The 25,291-nt window shown below is 34.4% G+C and overlaps 3 protein-coding genes across 3 annotated transcripts; 1 reads left to right on the top strand and 2 right to left on the bottom strand.

Annotated features, from left to right (window-relative positions):
* Window positions 1-355: 355 nt before the first annotated feature.
* On the bottom strand, window positions 356-15,262 carry LOC109091503 (receptor activity-modifying protein 3-like). The gene is made up of 5 exons (XM_042714699.1): window positions 14,770-15,262; window positions 5,069-5,104; window positions 3,569-3,598; window positions 3,325-3,472; window positions 356-943 (listed from the first exon to the last, which is right to left on the bottom strand). The coding sequence occupies exons 2-5, from the start codon at window positions 5,097-5,099 to the stop codon at window positions 700-702; spliced, it is 453 nt and encodes a 150-aa protein (XP_042570633.1). The 5' UTR covers window positions 5,100-5,104; window positions 14,770-15,262; the 3' UTR covers window positions 356-699.
* LOC109107667 (C-C chemokine receptor type 7-like) lies at window positions 12,751-19,388 on the top strand. The gene is made up of 2 exons (XM_042714698.1): window positions 12,751-12,998; window positions 17,609-19,388. The coding sequence occupies exon 2, from the start codon at window positions 17,611-17,613 to the stop codon at window positions 18,868-18,870; it is 1,260 nt and encodes a 419-aa protein (XP_042570632.1). The 5' UTR covers window positions 12,751-12,998; window positions 17,609-17,610; the 3' UTR covers window positions 18,871-19,388.
* A 2,316-nt stretch (window positions 19,389-21,704) lies between these two features.
* Window positions 21,705-24,467, bottom strand: LOC109107666 (potassium voltage-gated channel subfamily C member 3). The gene is made up of 3 exons (XM_019120906.2): window positions 24,157-24,467; window positions 22,927-23,474; window positions 21,705-22,639 (listed from the first exon to the last, which is right to left on the bottom strand). The coding sequence occupies exons 2-3, from the start codon at window positions 23,416-23,418 to the stop codon at window positions 21,851-21,853; spliced, it is 1,281 nt and encodes a 426-aa protein (XP_018976451.2). The 5' UTR covers window positions 23,419-23,474; window positions 24,157-24,467; the 3' UTR covers window positions 21,705-21,850.
* Window positions 24,468-25,291: the final 824 nt, after the last annotated feature.

Genomic DNA, 25,291 nt, shown 5'->3' with positions numbered 1-25,291 from the left:
CATTGCACTCCTAAAAGGTATAACAACAAAGAGTTAGGAATTTTCATTTATTATAACCATAGTTATGATTATTCATGAGATGATGCAACACAGATTATAATTGTTTTTGTAAGGCATAATGCATGCATTATGAATATCCTTATATAATGCATTTAAAACAAGCCTTTAATATTTTGTTTAATGTATTTTTAGATTTACATTTGTGTGAACAAGTTGCTAAGCATTTTCAAACTTAAACGAATAGCTGTAAACTGACATACAACAACTGAAAAAACAGTATACAAGGACAAATCAGTAATTCAGAATTAAAAAATTAAAAATTCAAAATACACACAAAACTCAAACACAAATCACAAATCATACATTCATACATTATATCAGACTCTTTTACTCTTAGTTATAAGTGTGCAGAAAAATCACACATTGCGTGTATTTTATTTACAATAATTACATCATTGTAAACAACATGAACTGTATACATTCAAAGTTTACTTTAAAGCTGGGTCTTATTTTAAAAACTGAGTCTTTATTTATTTACCCTCAATTCATTCCAATCCTTTTCATTGCTCTGCAAAATGAGAAGATATTTATGTCCAAACAACAACTTCATTCTTTAGAAGAATGAAAGTAACACAGGATTGGAATGACATGAGGGTGAGTAAAGAGTTTTTATCACTTTCTAAGATAATAAAAAAGCATTCAGTCCCTTAAACTACTCTTCCAGACCACAATGTACACTATGAAGGGTATGAGGAGGATAGGCAGCAGTGTGGCTACAAGCACGACTCCAGCCGGGGCGTCGAGTAAATCCTCTTCATTGCTGCAAAGGCTGAAGTACTGCGGGTGTATCCTCACAAACAGCTGCTCCACCACATGATTAGGGTAAAAGCAACCTGACTCAATGGATCCTGACTCCATACACACAGTCAAACTGTTGTAGTGTCTGGACATAGGAGGGGAGAGGGGGAAAGAGAGAGAGCGAGAGAGAGAGAGAGAGGAGAAATGTAGAGAGAGAGATCAGAGAGAGAGAGAGATGCCTTTGTTTCCACAAAAAAAATGATATAAAATGTATCACCGTTTCCACAAAAGCAGTACAAATGAGCAGCAAATAGCAATCATTTTAATGATTTCTGAAGAATCATGTGACACTGAAGACTGGAGTAATGATGCTCAAAATTCAGCTTTACCATCACAGGAATAAATTACATTTTAAATTATATTCACATATTAAATTACATTCATATTTCACAGTATTGTTCTATTTACTGTCCAAACTTTTGAAATGTAGGTAGTGCTACTGTTTTTTAATGAATTTGTCCTAAAGTGAGTTGTATATGGCAGAAAACAGTGGCAAAATCACTCTGGTTCACAACTACAGTTCTTATCTATGCTTACATAGAAACTGGAAATGTCTCTCATTGTTTGATGGACCATAAGGTCTCTGAGTCCTTAAGTAGCCAGCGATCAGGCTTCAAGAAATGCCTTGCCTCTTTCCTTCAATTGTTTCCCCTACCATTTTTTTTTGTGTGTGCTTATACCATGTAGTTAAGCAACATTGCATATGAAAAAATAAGAACATAATAAAAAAGATAAGTACTGTACAGAAACTGTTAGTGTTAGACTGTGATGCACATGCAAAAATGCACATGATTTTTATGTAAACATTTATATATATATACAGGTCCTTCTCAAAAAATTAGCATATTGTGAAAAAGTTCATTATTTTCCATAATGTAATGATAAAAATTAAACTTTCATGTATTTTAGATTCATTGCACACCAACTAAAATATTTCAGGTCTTTTATTGTTTTAATACTGATGATTTTGGCATACAGCTCATGAAAACCCAAAATTCCTATCTCAAAAAATTAGCATATTTCATCCGACCAATAAAAGAAAAGTGTTAATACAAAAAAAGTCAACCTTCAAATAATTATGTTCAGTTATGCACTCAATACTTGGTCGGGAATCCTTTTGCAGAAATGACTGCTTCAATGCGGCGTGGCATGGAGGCAATCAGCCTGTGGCACTGCTGAGGTGTTATGGAGGCCCAGGATGCTTCGATAGCGGCCTTAAGCTCATCCAGAGTGTTGGGTCTTGCGTCTCTCAACTTTCTCTTCACAATATCCCACAGATTCTCTATGGGGTTCAGGTCAGGAGAGTTGGCAGGCCAATTGAGCACAGTAATACCATGGTCAGTAAACCATTTACCAGTGGTTTTGGCACTGTGAGCAGGTGCCAGGTCGTGCTGAAAAACGAAATCTTCATCTCCATAAAGCTTTTCAGCAGATGGAAGCATGAAGTGCTCCAAAATCTCCTGATAGCTAGCTGTATTGACCCTGCCCTTGATGAAACACAGTGGACCAACACCAGCAGCTGACATGGCACCCCAGACCATCACTGACTGTGGGTACTTGACACTGGACTTCTGGCATTTTGGCATTTCCTTCTCCCCAGTCTTCCTCCAGACTCTGGCACCTTGATTTCCGAATGACATGCAAAATTTGCTTTCAATCCGAAAAAAAAGTACTTTGGACCACTGAGCAACAGTCCAGTGCTGCTTCTCTGTAGCCCAGGTCAGGGTTTCTGCCGCTGTTTCTGGTTCAAAAGCACACGCCTGTGCACGGTGGATCTGGATGTTTCTACTCCAGACTCAGTCCACTGCTTCCGCAGGTCCCCCAAGGTCTGGAATCGGTCCTTCTCCACAATCTTCCTCAGGGTCCGGTCACCTCTTCTCGTTGTGCAGCGTTTTTTTGCCACACTTTTTTCCTTCCCACAGACTTCCCACTGAGGTGCCTTGATACAGCACTCTGGGAACAGCCTATTCGTTCAGAAATTTCTTTCTGTGTCTTACCCTCTCGCTTGAGGGTGTCAATGATGGCCTTCTGGACAGCAGTCAGGTCGGCAGTCTTACCCATGATTGCGGTTTTGAGTAATGAACCAGGCTGGGAGTTTTTAAAAGCCTCAGGAATCTTTTGCAGGTGTTTAGAGTTAATTAGTTGATTCAGATGATTAGGTTAATAGCTCGTTTAGAGAACCTTTTCATGATATGCTAATTTTTTGAGATAGGAATTTTGGGTTTTCATGAGCTGTATGCCAAAATCATCAGTATTAAAACAATAAAAGACCTGAAATATTTCAGTTGGTGTGCAATGAATCTAAAATATATGAAAATTTAATTTTTATCATTACATTATGGAAAATAATGAACTTTTATCACAATATGCTAATTTTTTGAGAAGGACCTGTATATATACAGTATATACTTCTAAAACACAACACAAGTCTCCTGTTAAGTAAAGTCAAGTAAAGCTCTGGCTTACCTTATCACCATCTCCATATTACACCAGTTCTCCTCTCCAAGTTCACTCATGATTTCACTGAAATTCTGCGAGCAATTTCTACCATAATCCTTCAACATCTTCTCATGACAGTGACTGAAAAAATTTTGAGTATGAAAATCCTCGGAGTCTGAAAGTCACAAAAGATTTCTTAAATGACTGATAAAAACAAGTGATCTAGTGAAGTCTAATAGCTCACACATAAAGCATCACAAAACTGTCTTACCATTGTCCTCATATGTGACGTTGGGTCTCTCTGAAAAAGTGAAAATGTCATTATGAGTGTCAACAGTGTATGCGATGAGTTGATGCAAGTTTAAATAATGCAGACATTACGTAACCGTGTTAAAAAATTTGTTCAGTTCTTGCTGTACACTTTCATTTTTGACTCTGATACTCTCATCTGGAGAAAAGACCATTACAGAATGAATAAATTACATTTTATCATTTCTATTATGAATGCAATACAATATAGCATGAATGGACACTATAAGAATATTTGTCATTGGGATTTTTTAAAATATGAAATCTGAAAATATTTCTGTATTAAATATACAGAATAAAAATAAAGAAATATTTCATTAAAATACAGTAGTATAAACCTCCATTTTTGAGAATTAAATAATTTTGATTGAACTTAAGTTTATTAACATTAAAATAGTTTGAGATGATTTTCAGAGTGTCTACACAGAGTAAAATGCATATTTTCTGGATGTCTAATATCTTTCGTCCAAATTATCATTTAAATACCCAGAATATGTTATTGCTCAGAGCTTTCTCTTCATTGAAATATAAAATCTTTGAATCATCTCAAACTTTCTTAAATAAAAAAGACAAATGAGACAATACTGACATGAAGTAAGAGTATAGATGTATAAAATCAACATAGATGAAAATGTTTGTGTTCACATCTCACGTATGATTGCAGAATTTGGCATCTTGGCAAATCTGAGCCATAGACTGTATAAAAACAGATCTGAGCACAATTTGAAACGTTGAGACATGTTAGATGTGTGGAAGCCTGTTTCTGTCACGGAATAAAAAAGGTTATTTTCTTTTTTAAAAAGGTAAAAAAAAAATAAAAAAAATCTCAGAATTCTGAGTTTAAGGGATAGTTCACCCAAAAATGAAAACTATACTGTAGGCAGTTCCAAACATATATGAATTTCTTTCTTCTGTTGAACACAAAAGAAGATATTTTGAAAAATGTCGGTAACCATGCAATTGCTGGTAGCCACTGACTTCCATATAGAATGGGGGGAAAAATGCTAGGGAAGTCAACGGCTATCAGCAATTGTTTGATTACCAACATTCATTTTTTGTGTGAACTATCCCTTTAATATCTCATAATTATGACTTTCCCCCCCTCTCCATTCTGACAAATTATGAGATATAAACTCAGAATTGCGAGATATAAACTTGAATTTACTGTGAGATATAAATTCGCAATTCAGTGAAGAGAAGTCTGAATTGTAATATATAAACTCAGAATTGCAAGAAACAAAGTCAGAATTGTACGATAATTTACTATTACCTTATTTTTTTATTTTGTGGTGGAAACAGGCTTCCATACAGTTTACTATAGTTTTCTCAAAAGAATAAGTGAGAAGCAGGAGATTTAGGCAAAGGTCTCAATTTTCTCTCTTTGTTGATGTCTAGGAGAAATAACAGAATACTTAAAGAGATTTTTCCTCAATGAGAGATGATGGAGTAGCTAGTCCCTTACCTTCAAATGCTGTTCTGTTATCTTGCGTCATTTGACCTGAGAATATAGATCAGCTTTTTAATGATCATCCATGTTGCTAGATATTCATAAACACTACAACTTTATAATACTTATAATAAATCTATTCTATTGCAAAGAGGTTAAATGTTTAGTGCAACAGTAGCAAAGCTCAATGATTCAGGGAAAAGCTTGTAATATGTTTCATGTCTCCTAGATAATTTCCATAAACAAGAGTAATGGCATCGCTGTCAGATGTTCATACGGATAAACTCATGCTTTATGTTAGATCTTAAACTGAAGGTCTCCTATCATAGATCATAGACGGATCCACCAAGAGCAAAAATAATCCAGAGAGATAAAACATTGTGCAAGACAAATTAAAAATGTCAACTACGTGGAGTGAGTGGGTTAGCTGTGGCTGGAGCATATAAGGGGAGAAACAAAAGAGAGGAGGAACACAGGGAGACTGTGATTGTGTGTATGTACAGGTATGTGTGTGTGTGTGTGTGTGTGTGTGTGTGTGTGTGTGTGTGTGTGTGTGTGTGTGTGTGTGTGTGTGTGTGTGTGTTGCGGGGGTGGGGGTGGGGTGTACGTGCATGTGGCTTAAGAAAACATCCCACCCATTTCCATCCACTGGATGTTTGCGGATAGTATGGGATGAGACATTTCTTTGGAGCTCCAGTTAGTGGAACTTGGAGTGCATTTGTGTATATTGGAGACAGAGCTATTGACTTCCTGTCCTGATAAGTCTCTGGGAAGGTTGGGAATTATACAACTTAATTACAGGATTACATGATTCCTACTGCCAACTTCCAAATGGCTTTTCAATATGACTTTCACATCCAGTAAGTGTGCTTTATTATCAGATATGTTTTCATTAACATACATTTCACTGACAATGGTCTAGTAATTGAGATTCAAAAAACTAATCAAAAATATCATTTCACAGACTTTTCTTAAGAGTCTTAATCTTTATCATTTTTTTTATGTATGCCATATTTTGGTCTTTGACAAGCTACAATAAATGTTTTCTGTTTTTACCTAACTCTTTTGTGTTTTTCAAAGTGCCAACTGCAGGAACACAATGGGAGTCAATGGGGGTTGTAAACGTTTTTAAACTTTGCATCAAAAAAACACACAAAAAAATAAATAAAAAATAAAAAGTCAAAAAATTTAAAAAAAAAAAAAAAAAAAAAACCAATCCCAACACAAAACAAAAGTTAAAAGCCTCTAAAAGCCTGTAAAAAAAAAAGCGATTTGGTTTTTCTGCATGCACAATTTTGCATTAAATATATTATGTGTAATTTTGCATAAAATACTAGCACATGCATTCTGTACGATTGTTCTGAGATTGGCTAACGTTGTAAAATTGTTGACAAGGTAAATGCGCTTTATTTCCAATCTAGAATTGTTGGCTAACCTGTGTTTTAAGTGGTTTCGGAGACATAATTTTTGTTTACACTCCTACTGTGTTAAGAGAAATGACACTAAATCAACTTTTATTATTTAATTTTCCTATTTTTCTTTTCATAAATCATAAGTCAGTCGTCAATCTTAAACAATTTCAGTCTAAGCGGCTTCTTGTGGTTTGCAGGTGTGACTTGAACTGTAGAGTTTTGCTGATTTCTTTGATAATACTTTCCTTTTAGACTGACACCTTTCCTAGTTTCTATCTGTAAACTAGGCCTATACAGCAGGATACTACTGCTTGCAGAATTTCTGTGGCCAGCACCAATTGTGTCTGTTGCAGACTGCAATACATAAGAGAAATTTACGTAATGTACAGCAATTGTTTTCTTTGCAGTTGGTCTCTTCTGCTCAACCCTATTCACAATTATCTGATGAATTATCTGGTGTACACACAGTATTCTGACATAAATAAAGATTTCTGTCTTAGTGCAATCTTTTATTTACAATAATGCAGTATTTACAAAGAATCAGGGTAATCTAACATTATCATCAAGATGAGTAAATAAACTTCACAAAGTGAATTATGCAACACAAAAAAATTCACAAACTCAATTTCAAATAATGCACACTGCAGTAATAGCTAAAGATGTCTAATTTTCATGGTGAGACATTTATGAGCAAAATGTTGCTAAAGAAGAAAAACTAAGCCACTCCACGGAATGTGGAAAATATATTCTTATTCATTTGTTGGCTGTGTTCATTTTTAGGTCTTCCTCTAGACAAATTTCTAATGAAGAAATGCATTATGATTGCAAAAGAAAGCTTTGCCATAATCACTTCTGTTAAAACTGTATCTCAAATTCAGATAATATTAGGTAATAAAACATAACAGCTGAAACTCCACGATGTCACCAGCAGGATTAAGTCATTTATTGGTACACTGAATAATTTTTCATTGATTACCGCAAAAATATGAACGTTTCTGCTGAACGTTTCTGTTCTTCACAGAAACTATAAATTCAAGAAGAATTTCTAGTTTTTCTAAAACAGAATTTTCATTGCCACCCCAGCGCACAACACTGGATTTTTTGTGTTAATGCTGTTTTTGTGCATCCGCTCAAATACGTGTCATAAGGGGATCTCCAAACCCAGACGTCTATATCTGAACATAAAACATGCGGCTGATTTGCGTGAGGTTGCATGCTGTTTGTGGAGAACATACGAGAGGTAGACATGCAACAAGACCTGACATACTTTGTGTAAAAGGTCATTTACTGTCAACAAATCTGATTTAATTTACTGTCAACAAAACTGATTTAATTTTTTGTTAATTTTTTGTTTGTATAAAACCAAATAACTGAAAGTACTCTTATGATGATCTATTTAAAGAATACTTTAGAATAAAGATTACTTTAAATAAATTTACGTGACTGCTGATCGTATAGTTTTAAGAGTCTAAAAACGGTCATAACCAATTTAAAAAAAAAAAAAAAATTATGGTGGGGTTTACAAGTCTACAATGAAAATTTACATTTTTTTTTTTTATTTAAACCTGAAAATATACAGAGACAAACAGAAATAAGTTATGAGATAAAAACCAAATACCAGGGACACTCAAATTCATGCATTTTAGCAATTCAGTTTTTACTCATTTATTATGTTGATGATATAATTTGTAATAAAAAATTTTATTAAATAAAAATGCAAGGTACTTTTAAAAATTCTTAGTAAATTACACAAATAATAACAAAGAATAAGCAAGACAAATTAACATGAAATTTTGAAGTAGAAAGAGTAAAATAGTATTTTCCTGTAAAACATGCTCCAATAATCTTTATTTTATTTACAACTTAAGAATTTTTATTTATTTACATTATTACCTAATTTATAATACCCCCAAAAGTCTTCACACAGGACAAAGCAGTCAAAAATGTAGTCACAAATGTTGTTAAATTTAAAAATAGGCCTATATGCATATTGTTTCTCTGTCACCTGTTAAGATGGACATTTGTGCAGATTCTTTCACTACTGTAAACAGTGATTTCTGACATGAAGCAAACAACACTCCAGGCACAGTGTCAAATAAAAAACAGCACTTGTTTCTTCAAATAACTCACAGGAAATGGGCCATAGCTGGTTTGGCAGTGCTGCCACTACCAAACATCCTGTCATATACAAACCAAAAAGCTGCCCTACTGAAGAGTATCTTTATTTTTACACAGTTATCTGAATGGCATGCAGTACTCTGAAAAAACGGTGTGTGCAACTGTGCATGCATGCATTCAGCGGCCTGTATCTGTGAGGAAATACTTAGTCTGATCCCAGATACCACATAAAATTAAAATAAAAAGAAAAAGCATAAAATGAACAAACAAAACAAAACATGGCATGAGAAAAAGTGCTGATATGTAAACATGCCATCTTTCTACAGCAGGGTGTGAAACTAACACCCAACCCCAGTCTAATGCAGGCATGCCGTAGGTAATTTTGCTTATTTGTGTATTTTGCCTATGTGGTAAAAACTGACAAAAAAAGAGGTGTTTGTAAAACCTCAAAGGCAAATGTTTGCATGCAATTTTAGAGTTGAATTCATCTGCTAAATAAATGTCTTGAGTGATCTTAAAATTTCATTCATTAAAATTTGCCATTACTGATCTACTTTAATGTATTAGTGTGTAGGTTCAGGTTGATATTATTAAATTGCTATTGTACTGCAATGATTTATATGTGCATATTCACTTTCCCAGATGTGACAAATTGAACTGAACTGAATTGAACTGATATTTATTATACACTGATCATAAACACTCACATGAAACAAAACACTCATAAAATGCTTTTAAAGGGGTCATATGATGCTGCTAAAAAGAACATTATTTTGTGAATTGGGTGTAATGAAATGTGTTTATGTGGTTTAAGGTTAAAAAAACATTATTTTCCAAATACCGTACATTATTGTTTCTCCTCTATGCCCCGTATCCTTGAGTGAGCCGCGGCCGGCTTGAGTGAGCAGAGGCGGGCGGCTTGAGACAGTGCGGCAGGCGGATTCTACGAAGGAGCGTACCTTGGGCTTGCAGCAACCACATGTGACAACCCCGGGCTGGACTCCACTTCATCCACAGTGAAAGCCGATTCAGCGATCCACAGTGCAAAGTTGATGTATTTCCTCAGCGACCAGCACAGATCAGCTCCAGGCATGACGAAGCAGATATCGTCCTCTTTTGGAAGGCCAAACAAAGTACTTTCTCTTTCACAGATACTCTTCCCACATACTGACGTAGAGATGTGGGGGCGTGTTAGAACGAGCCGTTTTAAGGGGGGCATAGACGAGTGTTAACTTTTCTAAAGAATATCTCTTTGGATTTGAGACTTTAGTCTTTGCAACTTTACAGATCTTCTTTATTCACCAAGAACACTCCAAAGAGAAAGGAAAATTTGAAATCGCATCATATGACCCCTTTAAATGCCACACTCAGCCTGTGAAACACGATGAAGGTAACAGTCATCTATCTGGTGATTTTGACAGAGGAACAAACCCATCCTGACATCTCAAGACAACAACTTGCTAAACAAGAAAAACTCTAATAAAATCAGCAACAACAGTGTACATACAACTAGAAAATTATTTTATTTTAAAGGGACAGTCCCCCCCCCCCCCAAAAAAAAAAAACTGTCATCATTTACTTACCCTCAAGTTGTTCCAAACCTGTGAGTTTCTTTCTTCTGTTGAATATAAAATGTTTTGAGGAATGTTGGTAACCAAACAGTTGACTTCCAGAGTATGAAAAAAGTACTGTTCAAAAAAAAAAAAAAAAAACATTCAAACAGGTTTAAACCAACAGGGGGGTGAGTAAATGATTACAGTTTTTTTGGGGGGGGGGTGAACTATCCTTTTAAGTATTTCTGGGAAAAGGGTAAATGCACAAAATCATATTATTTTTTTTTTTTTTTTTTTTTTAACATCAATGCATTCATCCAACCTGCTATGCTTTATGGTTTGCTTTTTTTTTTAATCACACTTAATGAAAAATAATATAAAAATTATAATTTAAAACCTCCATTAAGATTATGTGTGTTCCTGAAAGGCCCTTCAGAATAGTTAACCATAAACAACAACATAAAAGTATTTTTAAGCATAATTTATATGATCTAAAAAAAAACATATTTCAGTTTAGATTAACATTCGACTAACAATATCATGCATTTTTTTAAAAAATAAAAAAATAAATAAAAATGGACACCAAAAAAATAAATAAATAAAATGAAAAAAAAGTGAAATTGGGTCACTATAAAAATGCTGAATTTCTCATTCTCTGCTTCAGTCTACATGTTAACAACATTGTCAATGCATAATCATTTAGATCGGAAATTGTCCAGCTGCACTAAGTGAGCATACTTCCTGTGTCACTCAATAACTCGTCTTGTACCAAAATAAAATGGAAACTTTGAACAAAACACCAGCTCAAAAGCACGGGGTTTTTCATTTAATTTCACCAGTAATGCTAACGACTTGATTGCAATCACACACACAACTTATTTTAAAAGCACATTAAGCAATATAAAGCATGTAAAGCAAAGAATTGCAGAATGCAACAAATATAAAAATGTAATTATGCATTTAAAAAATGCATTAAAACACAAATGTGCTTCATTAAGGATTCTGTTGAAATAAACGTTTCCATATGCAAAGTAGCTTTCAGGTGTATTTTGTGTAATGTTAAAGTGATCAAACTGTCATTTTGTTGTTATCGAAACTTTAAAACCTGCCAACTATTTTCAATTATTTTCAACAGCACTCCTCACAAGAACACACACTCAACTGGGTTTCAATAAAGATTGAGCATATTTTTGAGAATAAATAAACTTCTTGGAACAGTCTTTGCATTGAGAGTGTGCCAATAATGCCTTACAATGGAAATTAAGATAAGTATATTTATATTAAATAATAAGAAAACCTCATGCCTGCAGTTTGCAGCCTCAATAAAACCCAATACCTACCACCACCAAAACAAGGTCAAATGTGATGTGTGTGCACACTTCTAATGAAATGTGAACAGCATGCTTCAAGTCAACATTGTACCCATCAACGATCTGCCAACCACAAACTACTCAAAACAAAACAGAGAAACGGGTGGGAAACAGAAAGGGTGGAGGGCATTGTGTGAGAAAGAAAGAGAAGATGTGCCCTTATTTGAATCACCTGAATTTGACGATCCTCTTCAGTATTTACCCAGACTGAATTATATTTTAAAGCATGCACAACACTACCATGTAGTGTACACAAAAACAAAGATACAAATAGAAAAGGTATCATGTTCAGTTAACTGGTCATTACTGCCAGTTAAGTGATAAAGACCAACTGACTGAACATAATCCTGCTTATTATGCTTACTTACCAGATGGACTTGAACATTGTGTTCTGCAAAGATACCAGCTTCTCATCTACATGTTTAAAAGGTTGTGGTGTTTTGGTGCAACACTCACACACCCATGCAGATTCAACCTCAGATTCCACTGATTAAAACCTACAATATAACCACAATATAACCTACAAGGTCTCTGCACTTTTGGGGAACCAGTATGACTTTCTGCTGAACTCAAGACCAACCCAAGAGATCCAAACCATTTAAACAATCAACATTCATGGCAAACATGTTTAATTTCAGATTTAAAATACCTTTTTCTCACAATGAACTGCTGTCAAACATACTGGCAAATATCATTGTCAAAAATAACATAGAAATGTATGTAAAAATTGAATTATATATATATAATTTTAACATAACTTTGGAGCTTAACTTTGGAGCTTTTGTAGCATTATATATATAAATATATATATATATATAATGTTAAAAACATTATTATATATATTATATATATATATATATATATACATATTTTAGAAACAAATTTAGATGTGTGTGTGTATATAATGCTACAAGGATACAAGAATTCCTAATTACTTAATGTTAAAAAATTAATTCTCAAAAAAGAAAATTTCATTTTAGCACATGCTTTATAATCTGCTTATTGCATTATTTATTGTCGCAAAATACAGAGATAAGTTCAGATTTCTGAAGTTTAAAAAATCTCCTGAAGTCATGTTAAGGTAAAGCAATGCAACGTGCCATGTGCACAGCGATATCATGAAATGATAAAAGATGTGCAATAATAACCATTGATTTTACCATTGCTCACATGCTTGTGTCTCACAGATATTTTGTTTTTTGATGCAACATCATCTCAGAGTGCTTTATCAAGAAAACAGCAACCACACTTAAACACGCCTCCTCCTGAGATGTTTATCAGGTTCTTTATGCTTTATGTGTTTTGGTGTGAAATGTGGGGCAATGCAGAGTCAGCCAAACAAAAACGTGAAAGCTAAATAGGGTGCCAGGCAGAGTTTTTTCTCAGAGTAACACTGGACCCCAAACAGCAAAGAAGTTCAGAGAAACCACTGAGGTCTTGAATTACAGACCAAACTCATAACAGCAGAAATCCTGAAGACCTGCACTCAGAGGTGAGTCAAAGCTGGTTAGTCCTGCACACATATTATTAATTTTGAAACTTGCCAGGGTTACAGATGCCCACACACCCCAAGTTTAATGATAGATAGATAGATAGATAGATAGACAGATAGATAGATAGATAGATAGATAGATAGATAGATAGATAGATAGATAGATAGATAGATAGATAGATAGATAGATAGATAGATAGATAGATAGATAGATAGATAGATTTATTTATTTCAAGACAAAATTGTGATAAAATATGAAATAAACTTTCAATCCTTCATATCTATAAATTATAATAATAAAAAAAAAAAATATAATATATTATATTATAATATAAATTATATATTAATATCATTACCATATTTCACAAAAAAAAAACAAATATTATATAGTATTTTCATTGCAAACAAAAAATTTTTATAACATATTTCTAGTAACAATTATAATCATGTCTACAACATTTTAACAAAACATGTTTGGCATACTAGTGCATACTATTGAAACTGTAACAAAATATATATATATAATATATATAAAATATATATATACTATATATATAATATACATATATATATATTCTATATATACATATATACATACATATATATATATATATACAGATAAACAATATATAGATATATATATATATATATATATATATATAATTATGACCTACATATATATATATATATATATATATATATATATATATATAACGTGCTATATATATATATATATATGCCGCACGAGCGCGAGGTCCCTCTGCAGCAAGTGAGTATAAATGATTTATTCCATATTTTCAGGCTTAACACCTCTCCGATCTTTCATTAAAAGTAGTATTTATATAATTTATTTATTTTTTTTTTTTGAAAAAAAGTTTTTTTCAAATAAAAAATAAAAATAAAAAAAAAACAAAAATTGTTCATGTATATATTTTATGTATTTTATTATATATATTTCTGGGTTTTTTTTTTTTTTCATGTGTCTAATCATTCATAAAAATAATAAATAAACATAAATTGTTCAGCCTTAAAAGAAAGTGTATATATTTTATGTAGTTGAGATAAACATACATTGTTCATGTATATATTTTATGTATTTTATTATGTATATATATGTTAACAAAAACATCTACATTAATTATTGAAGTCAAAAAAAAAAATATATGTTAACAAAAACATCTACATTAATTACTGAAGTCAAAAATATGATTTATCATCACTGAACCAACAGAACTAATTTTTACGGGTTAAAATTCAGGTGAAAATATCTCTTTAAGGTAACAATTGCACCTAACCACGCTTTACAGTGATCATTAAAGGGTTAATAACTTTAATTACAGAGAGAATAATATAAAGAAAATATATTAAAAACATTTTCTGACAACGTAAATGGATTAACTGGTCAATTATGACAGAAAAATAAACGTCTTTCGATAAGAATGTCCAGGTTTTCATACATTAAAAAGTAATTTGTCTCATTTTTTTCCCCCATTTTTGCAATTGATAAAATGTATAGTGTTAAGTTCATATTAAATATGTTTATCTGTATAAATAATGTATTAAAACGATGCCAAAGCATTAAAACACATGATAAACCACTATCGCTTATCAGTATTAACACCTTCAAAAGCTAACTCACCACTAAGAGTTAAAAAAAAAAGTTTAACATGATAAAGTGACAATTTTAAGATTTAAAGAATTGCTTATTAAAACACTTTTCGATGTATTATATCTAAAATTGTTTTCATTTGGTAAGTGTTTGATAACTTACGGTTGTTTCTGAAGCAGACTCACATATGATCCAGTCTTAAGCTTCATCATCTTCCTCTTCCTCCTCATAACCAGAGAGCCGTACAGCAGCATGTTCATCCACAAGGACATTATTAAAAGACACTTCTCTTCAGTCTGCCCCTCCAGCTTCACTTTTGCTCAAATAAAGAACCCGTTCCTCATGAAAGCGTTTTAAAGCGCACTGGCACGCGATGCTGACTGAAAGCACGAACTGAATGTCAGACTCACGCCAACGACTGTCTGTCTGTGGCACGCAATGAGTAGTGGAATGAGTACAATTTCATCCTAAACGTTATTTAAAGGTTTTTAACAGAGATATTTTGTGCTCCCATTCACCACAAAACTCACCTGAAACTAAATGTGACTTTTCTTCAGAAACGTAGCTGGCAGCATTATGCGCGAGTTACTATAGTTACTGTTTGTAATTATGACGTGAGACTGATCTTATTTTTTCTTGCAGGATTATGAATTTTTAGGTGAAGTCTTTACTTACCTAATGTATCCTAGTCGGCCACTATTAGATGTTTAATTTTATTAAATCCAATTTAATTTGTTTTTTTTTTGACCGGTTAAGTATTTACAAACCCAATAACAATATTTTTTTTTAATTATATAGCACCTTCCGAAGTGTCACAAATACGAGTCACTACGACAACATACACAAAAAATTATATATATATATACATATATATACACACACACACACACACACACACACACACACAGAGTATATATATGAAACACTACGGGTCAGTACACCTGAATCTACATTGGGCCTAATTGCATGCAAGTATGTAACTATTATAAACACCCTAGTAAAGCTAATCGTGACACTGATATCAAACTGCTTGTTGCATTAAACTATAAACTGTTTCACAAACAACACAACAACTTTCCTAAGAGAAAGATCACTCCAAAAACCCACAGGACTGAATGAGACACGACAAGGATTAAAAAAAAAAAACACTAACGCATCATTTTAAGAGAAAGAAACTCATCCTGACACCATATACGCCTAGGCTATTATTATGTGACAACGAAATCAACAACTGGCAACCAGTCAAACAATGAAAACCCCGGTGAATCCTAAAACTGTTTTTGTGTATGATTTGTACTAAAACAATGCATAAATGCAATTCACATAAATGCTGGTTCAATTAAAAAATGAAAACAGAAAAGCTGCCCTGAGATGTAAAAGATGTGTTTAGGAATAGCCTAGTTGTTAAACCAAAAATCCACAATAATTGATTAAATCTGTGGTTATTTTTCAGCATTATCTACTTAATTATCTACTTAACCTTCAATTTAAGTTGCAATCTTTAGAAAGCGATTAATAGGTTATTTTGTTTATTTATTTATTTTTTGGCTGCTTCAGTCACTACACAAGGAAACCGTTCATCCCTGCCTTCATTAAATAGGCCCTAATATGAAATTATGAATGTCATGACTCATTTAGTCTAACTAAACCAAACTGATTGAATCGTAATTCTCACCTTTATAGATTATGATCTATAGTGGGCGATGGTCAAAGTAACCTAATAATGTAATATGCATAAACTGTCTGTTTACTGAATTAACAGATATGGGTGTCATGCCATAACATGAGTTTATATTTAATGTGAATTTAACATTGCAAGTTAATGTGAATACAAACATTGCATGTTACATTATCAAAGAACATTTTCACTGACAGTCTAGTTCGAGCACTCTTAAAAACTCCCATTAAAATCAATTGTTTAATCAACCCCCGCGCACATGCCATACCCTATGGTTTTGTGAAACGCCGCCACTAATCTCACCTCGCTATAATGGAGGGAAAAATGTTTTTATGTGTTTTTATTTGTGTAATAAAAGGGGGGGGGGAATCACAGTTTATAACAATTAGAATATTTTAATTATTTTAATACTTTGATTTAGCCTAGCCACAGCCCCCCTGCAATACTGCTACAGCCCACCGTGGGGCCGCGGCCCACAGTTAGGGAGCCACTGGATTAGATCATTGTTTTCAATTTAGTGTTTTTAGCATCTTCTAAACCAGTGCTTCCCAAACCTGTCCTGGAGGACCCCCTGCCCTGCACATTTTGTATGTCTCTCTAATTAGACACACCCAATTTAGTTCTTGCAGTCTCTACTAACGAGCTGATGTGTGGAATCAGGTGTGTTAGTTAAGGGAAACATACAAAAGGTGCAGGGCAGGGGACCTCCAGGACAGGTTTGGGAAGCACTTGTTCTAAACCTTATCCTGACATTTTCAGTAGAGATTAGTGTTCACATGAAACCAGACCTTTAAGAGCGCCTAGTGGTGGAGATTTTAACCCTGAATACAGTATGAATACAGATATTATATACCCTATATATATATATATATATATATATATATATATATATATATATATTTTTTATGGAATAGTTTATTGGACCTTTACACAAGATAAAAAAAAAAGTAAAAAAAAAATAAAAACATATTTGTTTTATGTTTTGTACCATATTTGATACATCAGGCATCTATGGCCCATGTATTATGATATAGTATATTGAAAATATGGGAAAACATATCAGTTTTGCTATAAAAATATGTAGTTTGGTTCAGTTGTTAGGCTATATATATATGGCCAAAACGTAAGATGAATTAATACCAATTATACTAACCCTTTACTTGCTAAAGATGTATGAACTATTAATTAAAATGCAAAAGGCATGTAGTAGGCTAGATTGTATACAATAGGTTTTTTGGGGGATCATGTTGATCATTTAGAAGCCTTAAAAATTCATGTATCAAATATGATAACCTGATGAACTGTTTTTGCCATGTTTTGCAGGTATGGGGAGTTCAGATTTAACTACAGAAGATTTAACATCACTTTTAGGCTCCACTTATTACAATGAGCTCAATTCCACTGATTTTGATTCCGTCACCGGGGCCAACGTCACTGATGTCATTGAGCTGTGTGTAGCCAGCAACGAGCATGAGCTGACCATTACTGCTGTCCAGACCATGGTCTTCCTCATTGTCTTCTTCTTAGGTGTAATTGGAAACGGGCTGGTTATTGCCACCTTCGCACGGTACCGCCGTCTACGTCTACGCTGCATGACGGACGTCTTTCTGTTCTACCTGGCTCTGTCCGACATGCTGCTTCTGCTGACTCTTCCGTTACAGACGGGAGAGATGCTGATCGGCAGCTGGGAGTTCGGAGAGGGGCTGTGCAAGCTAAACCGCGTTATGCATGCCATCAACACCTATGGAGGCCTGCTGTTGTTGGCGTGCATTAGCGTTGATCGCTATCTGGTGGTGGTTCGCACCAGGACCGTGCGAAAGAGGAGTTCTGGGACGCTGTTTTACAGCACAATGTCTGCGCTTGGAGTCGTAGTAACTTCTATTTTCCTGAGCCTGCCAGACCTGCGCTTCAGCTCCGTGGACAACGACATGGGTTCAGATGCCCTCTTGTGCGTTATGAAAGTTTGGGGCGATGAAGTGAGTAAATGGAAGCTGTGGGTCCAGATCGCAAAGATCGCAGGATTCTGCATCCCTTGCGTGGCGATGGTGGTGTGTTACGGTGCGATCGGACGCGTCTTGATCCGTGCCGGTGGCAAATGTTGGCGTAGACAAAGGACTTTGCGTCTGATGGCACTTTTGGTGGTTCTATTCCTCCTGTTCCAGCTTCCTTATACTGTGGTGCTTCTGATTAAAATATTCACACCCACTCCGAACTGCGAAGACTGGACCAAATTCGAACTTCAGGAAAACATAACACGCAATCTGGCCTATGTGAGGTGCTGCCTGAACCCTTTGCTCTACGCACTTGTTGGTGTCAGATTCCGAAACGACATTATCAGGCTGTTGACGGACGCCGGGTGCATGTGCGCATGTGTGTCCCATATAACACCTCAGCATGAAAACGGAAGCTCCATTACACCATCGTCTCCGGCTCCAACCATACTTTCACCCACCCCATCTACTTACCTGTCCGCCAAGAAAACACCTGACCCGAACACACCTGCTGCAAACACAGCTGAAACATTCATTTTTCCAACACCTGCATCTGGTAAAATGAATTCGTTTATAAGCTGGTGTCATCAATGATTTAGCTGCAAATCAGAGGATCTGCAATTAATCACTTATTGATTTAAAAGTGAAAAGAGACAGAGTTGCATGTACAACAAAAGCTTTTATATCTTTTTCTATCTCTTTTGTTTTAGCATTATTTACTATTAACACCGTAAAAAAATCTTACTGAGGCTTATAATATGCTTTTTTAGAAATGTTCTTTTCTGTATTTTAGATCACTGTGTTAAACTGTTAGACGAAAAATGACCAAAAAAAAGGAGTGTTTCAGAATTATCTATCGGGTAGAATTTCATTTTTTTTTTGCTGTAAATAAATGTGCAGATTTTACCATTAAAATAAACACTTTTGTTGTATGTGTGTTATTCTCTGCTTTAATCTAAATAATTTTTACCTGAATTCAGTACTACTGATATCAATGAACTTTTTTACAATTTCATAATGGAATATATGGAACTTTCAGCACTGAATTTGTCTTATTAATATGCTACACTTTGCAAAACATTTACAACATCGAGGTCTTTTTAGCAGCATGTTCGAGCCACCTTGTGGTAAAATGTATGTGAAGCAATGCAATAATGTACAAATAATAAAAATAATAAATAATAATAAAAAGGACAGTTGAAACACACACACACACACACACACATATATATATATGTATATAAAAATAAAAAAAAAAAAAAATATCATATATATTATTGCTGTCAAACGATTAATCGCATCCAAAATAAACTTTTTTTTTTACATAATATGTGTGTGTACTGTGTATATTTATTATGTATATATAAATACACACATACAGTATATGTTTTGAAAATATTTACATGTATTTGCATGTATATATATTATTTATATTACAAATAAACATTTTTAATATATAAACATTTTTTCTTAAATATATACTACATGTATGTGTGTGTCTTTATATAGACAAAATAAATATATACAGTACACACACATATTATGTAAACAAAAACTTTTATTTTGGATGCGATTAATCGTTTGACAGCACTAATATATATACATACACACACACACACACACACACACACACACACACACACACACACACACACACAACACACACACACAAACGATTAATCGCATCCAAAATAAACTTTTTTTTACATAATATGTGTGTACTGTGTATATTTATTATGTATATATAAATAGACACATACAGTATATGTTTTGAAAATATTTACATGTATTTGCATGTATATATTTATATTATTTATATTACAAATAAACATTTTTAATATATAAACATTTTTTCTTAAATATATAATAAAATAAACAAAAACCCTTAATATAGACATAATAAATATACAAAGTACACGCACATATTATATAAACAAAAACCTTTATTTTGGATGCGATTAATCGCGATTAATCGTTTGACAGGACTAATATATATATATATATATATATATATATAATGTTAAAATCTATGAATACGCTTGTTAAAAGCATCTATTAGTATCAACCTGAGGCATTGCAAATTAACTAAGTTTAAAACAATTTAATCAGATCAGCAGCTGGCACTGGCACAGCTAGTGAACTTGTTTAATTAGAGTTAACATATAGTGACTTAACTCAGTTTTACCTCAGAAACATCTGACACACTACACAGAAACTCAGCTGTTGATGCGAAATCCGAGAGTAATATTACTATTTAAACCAAAAGTAGATAAAACGCAACGACGCACGCGCAAGGCGCTATCAGGAAACGACCACTTTGCGTTACTGCCATCTGGTGGTCGAATGGATAAAGCGCACCTATACAACTGCCGGGTCCCGTTACAGCCGTTGATTTCATATTTGGTTTTGCAGCGAATTCTTTAATAAAATCAATAAATACAATATCTGCCATCGATCTCTTTTGATTATTACAAAATGTAGCATCCTTCTGGATGGATTTAGCAGCCTGTATTTGCAGTGCTAATAGCCTACAACAGCTGCTCAGCAGGAAAGGTTTGAGATCAGAAGTATGCTAACTCTTCCTGCTTTCAGCTGTATGCAAGATATTTGTGATGAAGTTGTTTCTGACTATATCACTAAAATCTATATAAAAACATAACCAAGTAGAAAAAAAGTAGAAATGGGTTTAATAAAATCACAAACACACAATACAAATTAGTGTACACATGCAAAAACACCAACGAGGTATAAACTGCAACAGAGATCTTGTATGAAAGATACATATCAAAATACAAACAAGACAAGTCTAGAGTATAACAGTTCAAATTTGGTGTCAAAATATCAGAATCTCATTGAAAATGCTTTCATCCAAACATCTGCATCTGGAAAAATATTTTACACATTTTTGTTAACAGTCAATCCCAAGGGAAAACTGAGCCCACAGATTTCTGTCTGATACAGTTGAATTGTTTTTTGTTTGGAAGCCCAAATGTTGTTTTTTTAAGTCTTGTGCAAGGCTCCTAAAACATGTACAGTGTGATTACATTTGTGTTAATTTTCACTGTAATGCAGTGAATATACTGATTATATATGTTTAGGCTTAGTATTGGTTACATATCCAGTTAATATTTAAATAGCACTAAAAATAAGGGAATTTAGATACCTTACAATCAAATTTGAGTTCAATTCAGTGATAACTCCACCCAGACCCAACAACAGTGGGTTGCAGAGGAATTCTGCATTTGCAAACTGCTATTCAATAACCAGAATTCTTAATAATTGAATATGGTTTTGTAGCTCAAGACAGAATTGTCTGCTAAAACATACGTCTGCTTATTTTACTTCATGTTAATCATATAAATGATTCATATAACCCCCAATTTATAACCCATCAACCAAATAAACTTTAAAAAAAAAAAACCCATGTGAATTATGTGTATCCATCACATATTCTGTAAGAGACTGAAACCATATAAGACACACAAAATGCAGTCAGAGACATATATATCACAGGCCTACTACTGTATATAACTTGATATGTTTCCTCGATACCTGCTGTTTTTATTTTGCAGCTCTAAGCGGAAGATGAGGGGGTCGTATCAACACAATTCTTCTCCTTCTTTCTGGGCATCGAGCACTTTGTCTTGACCAGGGAGCTGAACTTAATGAAGTTGTTGACGATTATGGGTACAGGCAGGATGATGACCAGAACCCCAACCATTGCACAGAGAAAGCCTACCAACTTGCCTTGACCCGATATAGGAAACAGGTCTCCATAACCCACCGTGGTCAGTGTGACCGCTGCCCACCAAAAACAAGAGGGAAGGCCAGTGAAGTACGAATTTTCAATGTCAACTTCTGTGTAAAAAACCATGGTACCAAAGATGAGTGTGCAGATTAAGAGTACAAGAGGCACCGTGCAGAGAGACGTCGCACTGGCGCGAAGCGCGTGGTTGAGCACTCTCACACCAAACACATGCTGCATCAGCTTGAAGATGCGAAAGACACGTATGCATCGCATTATACGCAGAAAGCCCATCGCCTTCCAGCAGTACATGCTGGAGCAGCACCGCAAGAACAACGGGAACAGACCCAGCAGGTCAACGATGTTCATAACGTTCATGAAGAAGCGCGGTTTGCTTGGACAGCTGACTACACGCATCACAAACTCAAACACAAACCACACCAAACACACTAACTCCACCACGTCCAGAGAATCTACAAGAAGGGTCTCCATACAATTTCCGGTTGAGTTGCCTGTCCGTAACAGGTCAATCTTGGAAAGATATATATGGGGTTCTGTCTGCAGAGAAAATGCGGTGAAAGAGAGCAGGATGAAGAACAGAGATACGATCGCAATGACCTGGAGAAACAGAAACACCAAGAATGAGCAAAGAACCAACCATTTGGGGAATAGCAATAGCAAGCACCATTCATTTTTTTAGGGTTATGCACCATGAATTGCACTGAGAATGCCATTTAAATTTGAAATTGCTTTTAATTGAGGTATAGCAAACTATAGTACAAACGCAAAAAATTTGTCACAGCAAATTTTAAATGTTAGCTTGACCAGCATTGTCAGTGTAATGTAAAATTAAAACAAATAAAGAACGTTTTCAGTGCGATTTGCACAACTATGAACTCACTTACTTTGGCAGTAATGGATGAATATGGATTGTCAAAGAGAGCCCATATCTTCTGCATCCACGCTCTGGAGTTGCTCGATTGGTGGTTTTGACCTGGTTCCTCCTCTTTCTCCATCACTAAAGGTTCAATCTGAGCCAAAGCCTCTACAGTATCTTTGTTGTGTTGAAATGTCGCCCAGCAGCAGGGCTCCACATCTGTGCCACTAACACCCCAGAAAGCAAACTCTTCCTCCAACAGTAGCCCACACAAGTTGGTGGGGCAGTGCAGCTTCCCGCTTCTGTAGTACTGCAGCACATGGGCGAAGACTTCAGGGTTGCGATCAAAAAAAAGCTCTGAGGGAGGCATGTCAGTGTCCACCAGATTGGCAAGACGGGATCCCGGAAGGGCCATTAGGGTGCGTGTGTGGGTCTCATGTTTTACCCCACCAACATTTATTACTATTTTTTCACTACTGCCCTCACAGGCTTTCAATGAGAAAACGCCCACAGAATTCATAATAGAAGACAAAGAGCTCAGTGTTGGTATTGTGCAGATGTTTTATAGCTGTTTTTCTGCAATTCAATGAAAAATTCATCAAGTTATCATCAGTATTTAATGTAAATACTACATTAATATTTATTGATTTAGCACCACAAAAGGGACTTAAAAATGTCAATATACAGTACAAATATTGTTACATTAAACACATGTTTGCATGAATCATTCAAAAATAAAACTGAAATCACCAAAGTTTTCCATGTATTATAATCTTTTAGCAATACATACTGGTGCATGTGCATAAATAATTAAATATTATTCTTCATTTAGTGTGGAGAATATGATAGATGCAAAACAAGATTTTTTCTTACATTATTCTTAAATTAAACTGCTTTTTAATTTAAACTGCTTATCAACAAAAACTGTTTGGTTTAATAAATATAGATAAACAATGGTTCCTCTGACTGAAGAAAAAAAAAAAACTCTTTAAGCCATTTCAAATAACAGCCATCAAAAAATATTGAGATTAAAAAAAAGAAGATATATCGCCATTACAAACAGAAATTAATAGACAATAAGATGATAAAAATCTAAAATAATAATAATAATAACAATTTAGCTTTATGAATAAGGTTTCATATATTGGACGATATATAAAAGCCTGTTTGTATTTTTTCCCAATAGAAAATAAATTGCCAAATTACGACTAAACGAAATTAAAAAACAAATCAAGAACTATATAAAAGATAAACTGACCTTTGGTATCTCTTCACACAGAAATATAATCTCTGGCTTTGGAAACAGAATATTACTATTATAATTTCTTGCAAAGTTCTTAGAAAGTTCTCTCCGTGTAGGTCATAACTTGGAGTTGTGCAGCACTGACTCAAACTTCTCAGAGGATATATTTTTTCGTTTTTTTTTTTTTTTTTTTTTGTTTTTTTTTTTTTTGCAGTCCCAGAAGACAAGCCACCATTCACCAAAGAATTGTATTTTTTTTCTGTCCATCTGATGAAAGCCACATGTTCTGGAATGAACTTCCTGTAAACATTTTTTTTTTGTCTGACTGAACCAGAGCCCGTCTACGGAGAGCCTTCCCACTCCCTATTAAGTCCTATTGTACCGAATTTTGGTTGCAGTTCCACCAGAGTTCCACTGGGGGCGATCGCCATGAGTGCAAAATGAATTGGAGTCTATGGGGCTAGACGGCTAAATGTGTCCCTTTCACCCGATTGCCGTTGAGAAATCTCAGATCTGATTGTAGGTTTTGCAAGTTCAACATGGGTTATAGGTCGAAAGTTGAATGAACGAGTACTTATGTCCTTTCGATTTCTTACAGTTTGAGTTGTTGTTGCCCATAACACGCTAGCATTCTGCTAATGAACGTAGAACGTATGACGTCATTGACACTTTAAAAGACTTTTTAAAGCAAATAAGTGACTCTAAAAAATCTAACACCCAGCAATGTGTAATTTCTTTGCATCTCCTTTCGAATACAACATTCAAATTACTAGACAAAAAATTATATCCTGAGAAAAGTGGCTTTTGAGGGGTATACCGCCATTGACCTCCATTCATTCTGCACTCGTCCTGTGAGCGCCCTCATATGGAATCAGAGTGGAACTGCAACCAGTTCAGAAGCCGGAAGTGTAGTGATAGTTAAACTTATTAGACATTTTAGACATTCTCTGTCTGAACCAAGCGTGCAGGACGAGTCCTCGAAAGTGAAGCCATAGCGTCTCGATCGCCCCCAGGTGACTGGCTGCAGTATAGGTCATAAACCCCGCCCTCTCCATGTAATCTAATGGGACGTGAGACAAACTAAATAATAAAATTACACTTCAAATAAATATCTGGTATTAATTTTATGGAACACCATTTTATTATAAGT

The sequence above is a fragment of the Cyprinus carpio genome, chromosome A24 (assembly GCF_018340385.1).
Source record: "Cyprinus carpio isolate SPL01 chromosome A24, ASM1834038v1, whole genome shotgun sequence".
Lineage (NCBI taxonomy): Eukaryota > Metazoa > Chordata > Actinopteri > Cypriniformes > Cyprinidae > Cyprinus > Cyprinus carpio.
This window is presented reverse-complemented; position numbering and strand designations above follow the sequence as displayed.

Excerpts from the sequence above, each read along its gene's own strand:
- LOC109091503 (XM_042714699.1), bottom strand. The coding sequence starts at position 5,099 with ATGACGCAAGATAACAGAACAGCATTTGAAG. Across the intron at positions 3,473-3,568 it reads CGTCACATATGAGGACAATG|ACTCCGAGGATTTTCATACT; the intron begins GTAAGACAGTTT and ends TGTGACTTTCAG. Across the intron at positions 944-3,324 it reads AATATGGAGATGGTGATAAG|ACACTACAACAGTTTGACTG; the intron begins GTAAGCCAGAGC and ends TCCTATGTCCAG.
- LOC109107667 (XM_042714698.1), top strand. The coding sequence starts at position 17,611 with ATGGGGAGTTCAGATTTAACTACAGAAGATTTAACATCACTTTTAGGC.
- LOC109107666 (XM_019120906.2), bottom strand. The coding sequence starts at position 23,418 with ATGAATTCTGTGGGCGTTTTCTCATTGAAAGCCTGTGAGGGCAGTAGT. Across the intron at positions 22,640-22,926 it reads ATTCATCCATTACTGCCAAA|GTCATTGCGATCGTATCTCT; the intron begins GTAAGTGAGTTC and ends CTGTTTCTCCAG.